At 46.3% G+C, this 15289-nt stretch overlaps 2 protein-coding genes across 2 annotated transcripts in view; one reads left to right on the forward strand and one right to left on the reverse strand.

The window, feature by feature from the left end:
- STK3 (serine/threonine kinase 3) overlaps positions 1–15289 on the reverse strand; it is a 170767-nt gene that overhangs the window by 13126 nt on the left and 142352 nt on the right. The gene's annotated exons all lie outside the window — the stretch shown is intronic.
- Positions 2917–5618, forward strand: KCNS2 (potassium voltage-gated channel modifier subfamily S member 2). Its single transcript, XM_074885142.1, has 2 exons — positions 2917–2960; positions 3818–5618. The coding sequence occupies exon 2, from the start codon at positions 3855–3857 to the stop codon at positions 5286–5288; it is 1434 nt and encodes a 477-aa protein (XP_074741243.1). The 5' UTR covers positions 2917–2960; positions 3818–3854; the 3' UTR covers positions 5289–5618.

A 15289-nucleotide genomic window follows, 5' to 3' on the forward strand; every position in this document is an offset into this window, starting at 1 on the left:
AAGTGACCAGTGTTTTTTTCCAGGGTAGATAAAGAACAGAGATGGATGAATGAGTATGAGGCTGCCTATATTTTTTCTTAGTCAAGTGGCTTAGAAGGAGAGAACAATATATAAAAGCTTGAAAATCCTCTAAACATTATCTTCACGTGGTTTCCTCCATAGCAGCATTAGGGAAAAAATACCTAATTTAAGAATAAGAAAGAAAAGTAATGAAAAATACATTTTTTACAAATTTGCTGAAGATGTTTCAGTATATTTAAAGCCCTCACTAGATACCTAGGATAGCGCAGAGCTGGTGAAAACACACAGACATCACTTGAATGCACCACCAGCAGCAACTCACTATTCCTTGCAACGTCACTAAGGAATATGAGTTATTTTTGTTCTCCTAACAGTAAGTGGGAAATTACAGCAGAGAAGTTTTGTGATCTATCCAAGCCCTGGGGAACATGGTGGGGGCATCCAACTCGGAAATCCCAACGTGGTGGTTCCCAGCCCTGTGTCCTGCCATCCCTTGCCCCGAGCATTAAAAGCCAGTGTAATTAGAGCTCCCCAGTGAGTGGTTCACCAGCAAAGCCCTGAGAGGAGGGGGCTGTCACAAGCTAACCTAACAACCATGCTGCTGCTGGGAAGCAGGAGAGCTGCCTCTCTGGAGATGAGAAGCTGTTGTTACAGGGAAAAGTGCAGGTTACCACTGCATTTGCGAAGCCTCCTCCCTGTTACGTGCAGTCGCTGCCTCCTGTGTGCCCCTTCCCAGGAGGAGAAGAGCTGGGGGGACTGAATAGAAAGGCAGCAGCACTTTCCCTGGCCAGGAGGGCAGCCTGGTGCACATAATTCAGTATGGGTTCAACTTCCCGTGAGATGCCACTGGACATGCAGTGAAGCACGCTGGGACCCACAGCCCCAACCCAGGTCATCTGCAGCTAAGGGAGGGACACGCCGAAGGACCGTAGCGGGAAAGGGAGGCGGGAGGCACTCACCAGCAGGAGAGCAAAGCAGGAGCAAGCACCACCCAAGAAAAGGCAAGCAGGGGCAGCATCTGTACCATCCCTGAAGCACGGATCTTCTGAAGCATCCCTGGGGGGCTGTGGGTGCTATGGGTCCATGCACACTGCTGTGGGAGTGTCCTCAGAGGCGTGGGGGCTCCGGTCACACAGTGCACCAGCATTGGTGGGACGTGGTGGGGTGATCACAACACCCCAGGTAGGAAAGCTGAGCAGGCTCTTGGCAACCCGGCCACTGGCAGGCACCAGGACTTACTTGCCTGACTCCGTGTCTGTACTCAGTTACCTGGGCTCTTATAGGGCTGTTCTTTCATACCGGGGGGGGGTCCTTGTGACCAGGGCTCATGTGCTGCTGGAGGTGAGATGTACAACCTCTGTCCCCCTCCAAGGGTTTGAGGAACAAGCCGAGGGCGATGCCTAGGGCTGGAGCGCTCGGGACCCTGCCAGGGCTGGGGAACGCAAGCGAGGAGGCTGGGTCCCCCTGCACCCCCTAATCCTGCACAGCATTGACAGCAATGCATTTCCAGGAGCCGGACTGCGTGGGATGCGTGGGATCACGAGCGAGAAGGTGGTCACGGGGCGGCTGGCAGGAGACAGGGCGGGTTAGCCCGGTTCAAAGCACCGTCCTCGGAGCGTCGGTGCTCAGGTGCGCAGCCCGCTGCTGCTCGCAGGGGCGGCCACCGCGTCCCACAGCTGCCAGCCTCGGGCTTCTCCCCGGGGAAACTCGGCCTCACGCCGGGCTCAGCAAGAGGAGGGAGATTTCCCCACAGCCGCCGCCAGCGTGGGCAGCCACGCTGCCATGGGTGACCACGTAACTAGACATTCTTCCACATGCCCCCGCCCAGAGCAGCAGCGCAGGGAGGTCAGGCCCCCCGCCCCAGGTGCAGGCTGGCAGGATTATTCCTCCCGAAATGGCCGGGCAGGGTTGCGTGGGGAGGTCGGGGGTTCCTAGCCGGCATCTGAGGGGACGGCGGGCAGCCTCACCTCGCTTTCCTCACACCGAATTGCCCCCTTCTTTCGTATTTTCAGGCCCCCCAGGGACACTGCGTGGGGGCAGCGTGGGTGGCCGCGGCAGGGCCCGCTCGTGCCGTGGAAGGCGTGGGGGGGGGCAGCGGCACCACCCCGCACCCCCCTCCCCCGGCCCCTGCCCGGGCTCCCGCGGCGCCCGCCGGCAGGGTGAGGGGCCAGAGCGCCGAGGGGGTTTGTGGCCGGGGTGGGCGTGTCCCCCCTCGGCGTCTCCCCCTCGGGAGAGGGTCCGCGGGTGCCCAGAGCCACGGCGGGCGTGGGTGGGCGTCCCCCCTCGGGAAGTTGCGCCGCTCGGAGCCGGCGTGAGGCAGGATCGCGGGGGGGGAGGAAACCCGAGTTTGCGGCGCCGCTGCCGTCCCCGCGCGGCGCCGGTGCGCGGGGGCAGGAGCGAGAGCGAGCGAGCGGAGGCACCGCCGGCACACCGGCTCCGCCGGGCCGCCCCTCCTCAGCCGGGCAGCGCGGCCGCCAGCCCCCCCCGCCGGCCGCCCACCCGCCCGCCCCGGCTCCGCGCCGCCGTCCGGCGACCGCAGCCCCGATCGGGCCGGCGGGGTCGGGTCGGGGGGAAGGTGGGAGCGGCGGGGGCGGGCGGCAGCCGCGGGGGTCGTCGCCATGACGAGCGCGCGTGCCGCCGCCTCCCGCCGCTGAGGGGGGTGGCGCGCGGCCGCTGTCCCTTCAGCACCGCGCGGCCGGCGGGGCCGCCCTCCCCGCCACCGGCACCGGCACCGGCACCCACACCGGCACCGGCACCCCCACGGGCACCCCCACCGACACCGACACCCCCACGGGCACCGGCACCCCCACCGACACCAGCACCCCTACCGGCAGCGGCAGCGAGGCGAGCCCTGGCGGCCCCCGCGGGCGGCGGCGATGGCGGGCCGGGGCCGGGGGCAGCAGGGCGCGCCGGCGGGGGGCCGCGGCCGCTGAGAGCAGGTAGGGGCGGGCGCAGCGGGGCGCGGAGCGGGGCGGCTCCCCCGCGGCGGGGGCTCGAGCGGGGCGCTGGGCGGTGGCGCCCCCGGGGCAGAGCGGAGCCCCGGGCGGGGGCGGCGGCGCAGGGCGCCGGCCCCTGAGGCGCGGCCGGGCGAGCGGCGCGGGGGAGAGCGGGAACCCGGGCGGCGGCAGCCGGGGGGGTCCTCGTCTGGCGGGGCCGGGGGGCGGCGGGAGGGAGGGAGGGAAAGGTCCGCGCGGACCCGGTCGCAGAAAGGCCGTGAGTAATGGAGGGGGGCGGGGGGGGGGGTCGGAGGAGCGACAGCCGCAGCCCAGGTGAAGGGTACGGGGAGGGACAGGAGCCTGCGGCCGGAACAAAGGAGCCGCCCTCAGTGTCTTCAGCGGGAGGTGACAGAAAGAAAGAGGCAAAAAGGGGGAAACGGGAAAAGGGAGAAAAAGGGGAAAAGAGGGAAGAGAGAAAGAAGGAAAGGAAAGGAAAGGAAAGGAAAGGAAAGGAAAGGAAAGGAAAGGAAAGGAAAGGAAAGGAAAGGAAAGGAAAGGAAAGGAAAGGAAAGGAAAGGAAAGGAAAGGAAAGGAAAGGAAAGGAAAGGAAAGGAAAGGAAAGGAAAGGAAAGGAAGGAAAGAAAGAAAGAAAGAAAGAAAGAAAGAAAGAAAGAAAGAAAGAAAGAAAGAAAGAAAGAAAGAAAGAAAGAAAGAAAGAAAGAAAGAAAGAAAGAAAGAAAGAAAGAAAGAAAGAAAGAAAGAAAAGGGAAAGAGCGAGCAAGAAAAGAAAGCAAGCATCAATAGGTGAACATGCTGTACATTTGCTCATTCTGCCGATTTTCTGTGCAATTGCATCCTAGGTTTTCATTCCCAATACACCTTTGGAAGGAGCTCACTATGACAGGGCAGAGCCTGAAGGCTTTATCTGAAGCAAATTTTGAAGACAATGAGATCAGCATCAACGTTGGAGGCTTTAAGAAAAAGATGAGATCCAACACATTATTAAGGTTCCCTGAGACCAGGCTGGGCAAACTGCTGAGCTGCCACTCAAAGGAGTCAATACTGGAGCTCTGCGACGACTATGATGACACCAAGAATGAATTTTATTTTGACAGGAACCCCGAGCTCTTTCCTTACGTGCTACATTTTTATAACACCGGCAAGCTCCATGTGATGGGCGAACTCTGCGTGTTTTCTTTCAGCCAAGAGATTGAATACTGGGGAATCAATGAATTCTTTATAGACTCCTGCTGCAGTTACAGCTACCATGGGAGGAAAATGGAGCCAGACCAGGAGAAATGGGAGGAACAAAGTGACCAGGAAAGTACCACATCTTCATTTGATGAGATATTGGCATTCTACAATGATGCCTCTAAATTTGACAAACAGCCCTTTGGAAACATCAGGAGGCAGCTCTGGCTCGCTTTGGATAATCCTGGGTACTCAGTCTTAAGCCGAATCTTCAGTGTCCTTTCAATAGTAGTGGTGCTGGGCTCCATCGTGACTATGTGCCTGAACAGCCTCCCGGACTTTCAGATTGTTGACAGCAACGGGAACCCCGAGGAAGACCCTCGCTTTGAAATCGTGGAACATTTTGGTATTGCATGGTTCACTTTTGAACTGGTGGCGAGATTTGCAGTAGCTCCTGACTTTTTAAAATTTTTCAAGCATGCCCTGAATTTAATTGACCTAATGTCTATCCTTCCATTTTATATTACCTTAATTGTCAACTTGGTGGTGGAAAGCAGTCCGACTTTAGCAAATTTAGGCAGGGTTGCACAAGTGCTGAGACTCATGAGGATCTTTCGCATCTTAAAGCTTGCTAGACACTCCACAGGTCTCAGGTCTCTTGGAGCCACCCTGAAGTATAGCTACAGAGAGGTGGGGCTTCTTTTACTTTACCTCTCTGTTGGCATCTCCATTTTCTCAGTAGTGGCTTACACCATTGAGAAAGAAGAGAATGAGGGGTTAGCCACCATCCCTGCTTGTTGGTGGTGGGCTACCGTTAGCATGACCACAGTTGGCTACGGGGATGTTGTGCCAGGGAGCACTGCTGGCAAGTTGACGGCATCTGCATGCATCCTAGCTGGTATCCTAGTGGTAGTGCTTCCCATTACACTGATCTTCAACAAATTCTCCCACTTTTATAGGCGTCAGAAGCAGTTAGAGAGTGCCATGAGAAGCTGTGATTTTGGTGATGGCATGAAAGAAGTTCCGTCAGTCAACTTAAGGGACTACTATGCTTATAAAGTTAAATCCCTAATGGCCAGTCTTACCAATATGAGCAGGAGCACCCCCAGTGAGCTGAGCCTGAATGATTCACTGCATTAGTGTACAAGTTTGACAGCAGTTTGCATGAGAGATATCAAGAGCTATGATTATAAATGTTTTCCTATTTGTCTTCTTTTTTCCTAGAGAATAGTGTTGCTGACACTGCACTAACTTTGCACTTGAGATACTAAAGACATTTCTATTACAAGTTGACAGTTTGCACATTTTCATCCTGTTGCATCGGTACTAAATGCTGACTTTTCCATACAAATGTTACCACTTCCATTACATTAGTGCTAGTGGTATAGTGATGATCTGTTACTTTGTGCATTTCCTCATCTGAGCAGAGAAATGAACGTACCCAAGTGAAATAAAAATTCTCAGCTGTGACACGAGTAATGAAAAAAATCACCTATCACCTATACTGGTATCTGTACTAGAGTAGGACTTCCCGTGCATTTTACAACAGTTTAAAACAATCACCCGTGAATCACTGACATGGGAACACTCTTTCCCATATTTCTGACTGGTAATTCTGATCGTCACATGTCTGAAAACACCTCTGAGCTTCAGGTTTCAATGAAGTTTGTGTTAAAAACTGGGTGTTCTTGTTCTGAAATGTTACGTATGGTAATATTCTTCAGAAGCTCCTAAGCATAGACCTACCTCTGCTTCCAAGATTAGGTCAACACTGAGCCCTCTGAAAAAGCCCACCCCTCATTTTCAGATAACTACATATTCAAAGACTACATTTCCACAAGTGACTCTAGGTATGGAGGCCCATGAAGACATCTCAGGTTCCCATTCCAGAAGTGATCTGCACGCAGCTCGGTTCCAGTGAAGCTGAAGATATGTCATATTTCAGTCCGTCAAAATGATTCTGAGATCAGACACACAAAACTGTGGGTTTTCAACAATTAGAAGCTCCAATGAAAAACGCGGATTTGTTTAATGAAGCAAAATATCCCCACATGAACAGTACAGGCAGCATTTTAGGAACTGACATTCATATACTGCAAAAAGACTAATTATAAAGATGCCATATGTGATGCTGAGATATAAAATCTAATTTTATCAGGAAAGCTTGAAAGCAGGTGTTGATGGCAGACAATTCCATTAAGCTTTCTGCCAAGGAAACTCTAAGGAAAAAAAAAAAAAAAAACCTATAAGTCACATTTTCCCTAAGAAAGGAACAAATAAAGAAAAAGAGCTTAATGCTGCACTCACTGTGGGCAGATCCTCCTACCTACTTCTGTGACGTAGTTGATTTAAATCCTTTCAAGGGCTCGCCTGTACTTTTTTTTTAAAAAAAAAAAAAGATGTGAGAGAGCAGATCATCTGGGTTTTCAACAATAATCATGAATCTGCACAAACTTATTTTTTCAGTGCTCAGTCTCTTACCTTACACAATTGTACAGAAATACTTGTAGCCAACAGGCAGAAGCCACTGTTTCCCTCTATACTTCTAGGGATCTGTGCTATAAAACAAACTACTGGCACTCAGTGGGCAGAACAGCATTTCTGTTCAGATCCTACTGCTTTTCCATCCCATTTATCACATATAATGTTCCAATTATTATTTTAGGTTTTTTTTTGTTTTACTTGTGAAGACTAGAGAGGTTCAGAAAATAAATTCAAACTAGTTCGAAGAGTAATTAACATACTAAAGCTAAAATTGTCATGTTTGGAAGCCTGCTTGCATAGCACAAGGAGTGGCCTGACTAAAGCAAATATGGTGTGAATAGGTAATTTCCTTTTTTTAGGCTACTAGAGGTTGTTGTCTGATCTGGATCTTTTGTTGTTGTTGCTATATCAACTACACCTAAAACCAGAAAGCTGAGCACCCAGGATCAGATTCCTGTTTGCCCAGTGATCACAGAATACACAGCGTGAAATAATTTACCTGACACACACTATTTCCTTTGAACACCTTCACGTCAGTTAGTAGTTGATTTAGGCCATCAAGTGAGAGGGAGACGAGTCCTTTCTAACCTTACCAGATAAAATGCTTGGAGATTTCTACATAGCCTGCACAAGTTATAAAGTCAATAGGCAAGAAATTGCTTGCTGTCCCTGAAAACTGAAGAGCCATATACATGGCCCTGAAAGTAGACCTAGATACCCTGAATTAGGGGGCCAAACTTGAAACATTTTGCTAAGGTTTTCATTTCTGGAGGGCTGGTTCAAGTTCTCTGCTGGGTCACAGGCATAAATTCAATAGTCTTTTTCCTGGTTCATATTGCATGTGTGTAAACTATCATACACCTACAAACACCCACCCAAAACATGGCATAGCACTAGGTTGCCTGTTGGATTGAAATATGATGAAAGAAATAAGGGAAGGAAGAGGTGGGGTTGCACAGCGCATACACTCCAGTTGGGTTACATGCTGCAAGGGTGGCAAACTCTCCCACTGATGTCAAGGACATTGCAAGTTCTCACTAGGTCTGTTGGCTGGGAGCCTTCAGAGAATCCAGCTTCAAGCAGTGGTTTTGTCTCAGTTTCACAAGCAGTACATTCACAGAGTTGAAAACCAATGACTTTCAGGGCAGTTACTTGAAGAGACCTGTAAACTTGCCAAAGAGTCACAAATTCCCTCAGCTGTTGCTAGTTTAGCATTGCAAAGGTTGGATCCAAAATTTGCAACACATCATTTCAATAACCTATAGCTTATCTTATGTTCTAGATTTATTATTATTCATAGGGCTGATGCTCTGTCATTTCTGCAAATATTGAATGGAACATGTCCAAATTGCATTTTACTAAAGAAAATGAAATACCCCAAGGAATTATGACTTTTATTGTACTGGCTGAAAGGAATTTTCATTATTGCTTTTTTATATAAGTGCTTTGGATCAAAGACACTAAATAAATAAAGTACTGAAATTTAATATGTTCTTATTATCATGACAATGACTTTACACAGTACATAGGAATTCCCTTCATAAACTTAACTAACTCCATGTTAAAAGTAGTCAGATTTTTGCTCCCCCCTCCTCCAGAAGAGCATTCCAGAGCTGTGCTGCTCTCCAAAGCTTGTGCAACTTTTAGCATCATTTTATTAATGGCTGCTTTATATCAGTTTGCTGTGTTTTTGTTTTGTTTTGGTTTTTTTTTTCTCATGCCACCACTGTTCTTTAGCTTAAATATTTCATTTTCCTCTTAGTGTTTGCATGCATGGTGTATTTATAGACAGCAACCATATGCCCTTACATGCCTATTTTCATGGGATTATACCTGCCAAGCTTCCTTTTAGCTTTCTTTTTGCAAGTTGTGTTCCCCTGACTATCCTAGGGGATGTAGCCTTTTTTTTCTGCATTACTTCTGCTTAGATTTAATCTGTTTGAGCTGACATTGTATGGTATTGTATTGCTTTGTACAGCAGTTTTAATATTTGCTTATGACTAACAGAATTTTTCACTGAGGAGGATAACAGTTGTTCTGATTTAAGTAGTGTTGTCTTAGCTCCCACAAAATAGCTAGGTAAGGAAGAATGAGGCACACCCTTCCTGCCATTTTATGAAGTAACCTCTATTCCAGGGCTCAAGCCAGTAAGTGCTGAGAATCCTCAGCTCTCATTAAATAAAAATTACAGAAAAATGTTTACACTTTGACAGAAAAATTCAATCTCTCCAAAGCCTCAGTGGGAAGAAGAGGTGGTGTACTTTTTGAGTAGTCAGTACTTTTGCCAGACTTCAATCACTGTTTTGTAAGAGCAGGGCATCTTCAATTCTATAAACCAGCGGGTCAGAAATGAAGGATGAGAGTACTAATGGGCCGCTTCCTCCAGTGTTTGAAACTTGAAAATTGTTGTGGTCAGAAATCTGCTTACTATGGATGTGCAGTTTAATGAAGAACATTGCACTTGGCATGTGCTCCTCCTGCCTTGTGACAGTCACCTTCCTGGCACCAGTGAAAACACTGCTCCTGCTCTCTTTCAGCCGAGAGCTTTGAATTGCTTAAATGAGAATTATGGTAACATTTCAAATGAAGCAACTTACTTTATTGCCAGGAATAAACCGTTAGAGAATCTTGATTTCTAGTACAAATCTAGGCTATTATGAGAGTCGGAGATGTCCTTGAGAAGCAATATGTTACATTATTTTCCTGAGATGTAAACTCTATATATAGACTGTGATTAAGCTTTTTATGTATGTTCAGATTTTGTATTATTGCCTGGTTTATTATTCACTTACTTTCATCAGTTGCTAATTCTCTCTTTCCCTGCAGACTACTTCATCCATTTTGAAAGCAGACTGTTTTTTCCTCACATATTATATATAGCATGAGCTATTTCACATTGCAAACTTAAAAACAAAGAACTTTGTGTTTAATTTTCCAACTTTAATACCTCCAGTATTTGTACTTTTTTGTACAGAACTTTATGAGACTGCAGGGAACTACTGTATCTGGTGCTCTTTGTGCTGCGTTTCTTGTCTCAGTAGTGTATAACACACTCAAGAACTCAGCTTTGTGCCACAAAATGGAAATTAAATGCATAAAAAAGTCTATTTCACCAGGGATTAAGAACTGATTTAAGTTGCAGGATATTCTGAGTTTATATTATAACCAAAGAGAAGGCTGGATCTCATTGTGATGATAGGTTTCCTTTAAACATACACATCAGGCTAGATTTCTATTTTAAAAAATGCTCTTAATTGGTGGTTGTGGTGGGGAAGCCACATTTTTCAGTTGAGCAAATAGTGCAAGCTTCTTGTTCTCTACCTCACAGATTAGGGACTAAGCAACATACCAATAGCACTTATGGGTGCTAAATCAATTTGACATGACCTTTCATCTCTTCCAAAACAACCCCCATCCTTAGAGGCCCCAGCTGTGCACATACAAGCAGCAGAAAGCCCCTGGAGTAACTGTTCTTGCTGTGCTAGTTATCCATTTCCTCTCACAATACTCCTGACTTTAATCTACCTTTGATGGTACTTTCAAACAACATTCAACCCACAGTCACCACTCATACCCCTCAGTGAGGTGTTGTGTCAGAACTATTATTTTCTCATCATGTTATTCTTCTTTTTTTCCCCAGTTTATGCACCTGGCTTCCCATTAAGTTACACTAGAAATTAATTTGATCTGTAATTTATTTTCAAGTTGCCCACTATTTAGGCAGGGCTAGAAGAATATTCCCATCCAGTTTCTGAAGTATCTTTTACTGACTCTGTCTTTTCCCTTAAAAAAAAGGGGAAAAAAAAGGATTATGCTTCTCACCTCAGAATAATTTACTGGGTTAACAATACAACAATGGGCAATACATTATTCAAAGAAACAGTTCTCTGCTTAGCTGATTCAGAGACAGCCATGATGTCTGTGCCTTCAGAGCAATAACTGAAATTGTTGAGAAACATCACCCTCATTAAAGACTGTGGATCTCTTCACCTCTCATATATATAAAATTATGGGTTGTCAATTGTAGGAGGCAACCTCAAACAGTCTAGAAAGTGTTTCCCAAGATAGCATGACACTGCTGGCAAAGGTCTGGCTCTGGTATTTATTTCTCCTGCTAGTACAGAGGATGGAGAATTGTCTCACAGGTGTTGAGACTCACACTGACCTCCTATTGGACACTGTAGAAATTTGTTTGTCTGACATCACCTCACCCTTTACACACAACCCTAAATCATGAAAGTCCTTACTTGGATAAATGCATGCATCTGGCTATAGGAGGCAGTGGCACAAATCCAACATTTCAGCTTCACAGAAGTGTAGAAGAAACATCAGCACCTCCCACTCTTTTTTTTCTTTCAGGGTACCAATGGGGTTTGGCTTCTCACTGATCCCTGTTCAGAAATAAACAGTTTTTCAGGGACTGGACAAAGTCTGCTATAAATCTGCCAATTTCTTCTACATATCTAAAGCAGCCCAAGACAGCTGCCCACTTTCAGATGCACAGTCCAACATCTGCTTGTTGTCACCACATGCGCAGGTGCTCTGTGTGGTGCACAAGCCTGTGTAGTTCTGAGCAGACTATGCCACTGATTATACTGTTGACCTTCAAAGAAAACTTTTAATCACATTTGGAAGATGAGTGGTTCTCAAACATCACAGTTTGCTTACCAGCAGCCACTGCTCTGCCCACCCAAAGTCCTGTACCTCCTGCTTCACCCTCTCTATCTGTTTGCTGTATCCTGACGTGGCTATTCTTGGAGCCCCCATGACATAGATGAGCGGGTAGTCTGGTGCGGTCATAACACAGCAAAATGAGTGGTTGGAGTTCCTGACTTAGGAATGTCAATCCCACCAACTCTCAGTGAAAACTGTCCTTTTAGATTACTATGCTATTTCTGAAATTCATGTTCTGTGCCATTCTAGGAAATGTTCTGAACATCAACACCCTAGCATAGCCCCTTTAATGACCAGCCATTTCATTACCAAGTAAATTCTAATTTATTTCTATTGTACCAGTGCCTAGGCACTCCATATTGCGGGCTAGCACCACCGTATGTTAGGTTTTCCAAGTATCACAAAAGATAACATGTCAAAAATGTGGTTTACTTTTGGGAAAAATCTGTTCTCTGTGTTGTTTCTTTACTTTTTTCCATACCAAGGCACAGCTTCCTATTGTCGCTGCTAGTATGATCCTTTCTTAACATTTCAGTCCCTACCCCGAAAAGCCAAAGGAAGAAGCCCTGGATGTATTTTTCTCCAGTGAAGTGGCTCTCAGTATTCCCTGTGGGAGCACGCTCTAAAGAAGACAACTGAAACCTGGAAAGAGGCTGGTGCTGCTTGCAAGCACCTGCAGGAAGTGTGGGTCATCCCCATCCAATTCCCTTTTGTGTCTCCCCCTCTCTTGCACGGTCAGGGGAGAAGCAAGGCCGGCCCCCACAACCGGCCGAAGTCAGGATGCGGCTCCTTCTCAGATCCTTTCATATTCAGCCTGGAAGATGAACTATCAGGTTTGACAGTTGGATTTCACATGGGACTTCTCAGCTGAGGTGCTGGAAATGCTTTATAAACATAGGGCAATTTTGCTTATGCTTTTGGTGGCAAAAATGCACTGACTCTTCCTCATACTTCTGTTAGCGAGGGCAGCCCCACTCCCGGTTCTCGTGTTCCCCAAGCACAATAAACTGAAAGCATAGTGGAGCTCTCACCAGTGCTACCAGGGCAGTGCTGGAGAGCACATAGGACACCTCTTCGTGTGAGCTGTTCCACTGGCCCGTCCACCACCACACAAAAATGCACATGTTCTTCCTCACACTTGGCAGGAGCCTCAAAGCATTGACACCATTTAAGATGCCAGGAGATGGGAGCCGTGCTGGGAACAGGAGGTCGCAGGTGTTTCTAGGTGCATTTGATTTTCTTAAGAATCCCTTTAGATTCAGAGAGAGGTCTAGACATACCAAGAATATAGAAGAAAAAGGCTTTGTCAGACAATTAATGTTTCCTGAAACAAGATATTTGGCAGTTTTCTATCCTGAGAAAGCACAACTGAAAAAGCAGAATGCTTTGCTCCACCCTGCTAGAGAAGGTGAGAAAAAAGCCACGATGAATGAAAGATTAGTTTACTTGGGCTTTGTCTTGTTAGATAAAACATTAATCCTATACAGTCCAGAAAAGAATAAACCTGAATGGGAAACAAAGCTACAGCTGGAAGAGTGTTCAGATGCTTTCCCTGCAAAGTGCACAGGACAGCCGTGTCTTGCATGGTTTCATTTAGAGATCTGGACCAACCATCAGAGACCATCTGGACCAACCAAAGTTCAGATTCCCAAATTTTCAAGCACAACCAGAGGTGTCAGGCATACCCTCCCCTCACTCGGGTCAGCAACAGGGAGCTCTAAACACAAAGTTGGCAGCCTCATAGTATTTTGGGAAAGTAAGGCCGTGCAGCTACTGTCACTTGCTGTGATGAGGGGACACGGCCGCTGCCTGGGTCTGCAGCACGGTGCCCATCCAGCCCTGAGCAGCCTCGTTTCCACCAATCAGGACAGAAGCTGGAGGATGGCTCAGTAATCTCGTCTTAAGTATGACCAAATCATTGTTCCTCGTTTTAGAGTGAAGAGCTGAACTAAACACTTCAGCATCTGTCCACAAAATAAAATATTAGTCAAACACTTTGCGAATAAGACTTCCTCCTACTTTAGCTGCAAGATATGACCTAACTGTCGTGCTTTTTGTGGAGGCAGTAACTGAAGATAAGTGCTATGAAATGTATAAAAATTGTGTCAGTTGATGGGCTGAATAAATCAATGTTAACTACATTTAAAAGGCTTCAAACTTATACCCACTCTTGGAATAAATTTGCATTAATTGTTGGGATACTGTATTGCTGGTCCTATGATCATAGAAATCCTCAATTCCTTATTTATCCCAATAATTACATATTTGGGGGCTGTTTCAACATCTAGGTGTCAACAAGAGAGTTATAATTACACTAACTGGGAGATCTAGGCTTACTGAATCTAATACAACACTATTGCCATCGATTCCAGCCACATTACACTGTGGAATATAAATGGTCCCAAAAGCTGATGTATTTCTGTAAAAGCTGAGCAATCAGCAGTAGATGTGCTTCCTTAGCAGGATGTTGCTGAAAAAATACAACAGGTATATAGTCCATCAACATTTTCTAGTGCATGCCCATAGTGGGTTACCAAGTTACTTCTGGCAGTTTTAGAGTTTCTAACAGGATGAGAGAGACTCTTGGAATGAGTCAGGGCAACATTTCAGCTGTATTTATTGAAATACTGAACAAGCACTTACTGCAGTAGAGAATTCTGTTCACTTTCAGGGGTAAATTGGGTTTGGATTAAGCATTTATATGCATCTATAAATCACAGTCACCTCATTATTTTCTGGATGGTCTCAAGAACTTTATTCTGTAAAGATCAACTAACATGAAAAACAAACCAAAACTTTTCCTGGATTTCAGAAGACTCAGAAAAAGTTATTTTATTAATTGTATCTATAAGTACAGAGTTTGATTTGTTTCTCATTTTTTTGATACAAAACACTGAAAAATTCTAGTCTTCTTCCATAGTTTCAGCAGGGAAAATTGGTATATGACAAATAAATACAACTTATCTACAGACTGAAATAAGGTCTGCATTTTAAAAAGAATCTCATGCTTTTGGATATGGTTGCTAAGAAAAATGGTAACCCTACTTAATCCTTCTTCAAATAATCTCTGACCTCCATAATCTCTGGACTATGACACCTGTTTTCATGTGTGATGAGAGATCAAAAGGACACCTCTTGCTGTTAAGTCTGTATACCCCATTGTACTGTAATAAAAATGAAATATCAATTGATGCATCACACTAAAGGCTTAGTGTCAGATAAATCAAATCAAAAGCTTTTGGTCTCCCTCTTTGATGTATTGGCTGTGAGTTTTTCCTTAAGAGTAACCATGCAGGCTTTGGAAGCCCAGGAGGAGTGCAAAGCGGCAGAAAGATCTAAAGAGGGGGAAAAGCAGTGTTATAAACATCTGAGGGCCACGGCCATCTCCTTGTGCATCGGTCCTTTCAGTCACACCAAGGGAATGAAAGGATGAATAGGAGGTAGAGGGGGTGTGCTTGCGTGTGTGTCTGCGCACACCTGTGTACAGAGAAAGAACGATTACACTGGTCAGCTCTAAATACTGTCCCTGAGGGAAGAAACAGGACTAGGAGGGCTATGTTCCTCTCAGAGTTGGCTAGGGAGAGATACTGTAATATAAAATATCTGTCCTCAGAAGAAATACCTGCAGGGAGAAGAGTCCGGGTCTTTAGTAAAGAACATACAGGTTAATTAATTTGACAGAGAAAAATATATCCAGATACATTACCATGTGGCCATTTATATTTACAAATCTGATTTCTGAAGTTATGACACCTAAAAAAAAAAATTTTGAAGGCTGCTGGGGTTTGCAGTGCACAAATAAATACCATTACTGTTTTCTCCCATTGTGACAAACAGAAAACCAGCATTTGGGCCCAGAATCAGATTAGTTTAATTCTTTCCAATGCTTTCCTGCTGCCTGACTCCAGGCAGCTCCTTGCTTACTGTCCAGTTTGTCCCCTCTGAAATTTCTGTAGCCTCTAGAAAGGCCTGTTTGCACTGGA

This window comes from Strix uralensis, chromosome 1 (genome assembly GCF_047716275.1).
Source record: "Strix uralensis isolate ZFMK-TIS-50842 chromosome 1, bStrUra1, whole genome shotgun sequence".
In the NCBI taxonomy this organism is placed as follows: Eukaryota; Metazoa; Chordata; class Aves; order Strigiformes; family Strigidae; genus Strix; species Strix uralensis.

Bases quoted from the DNA above. Each gene is read 5' to 3' on its own strand.
- KCNS2 (XM_074885142.1), top strand. From the start codon at position 3,855: ATGACAGGGCAGAGCCTGAAGGCTTTATCTGAAGCAAATTTTGAAGAC.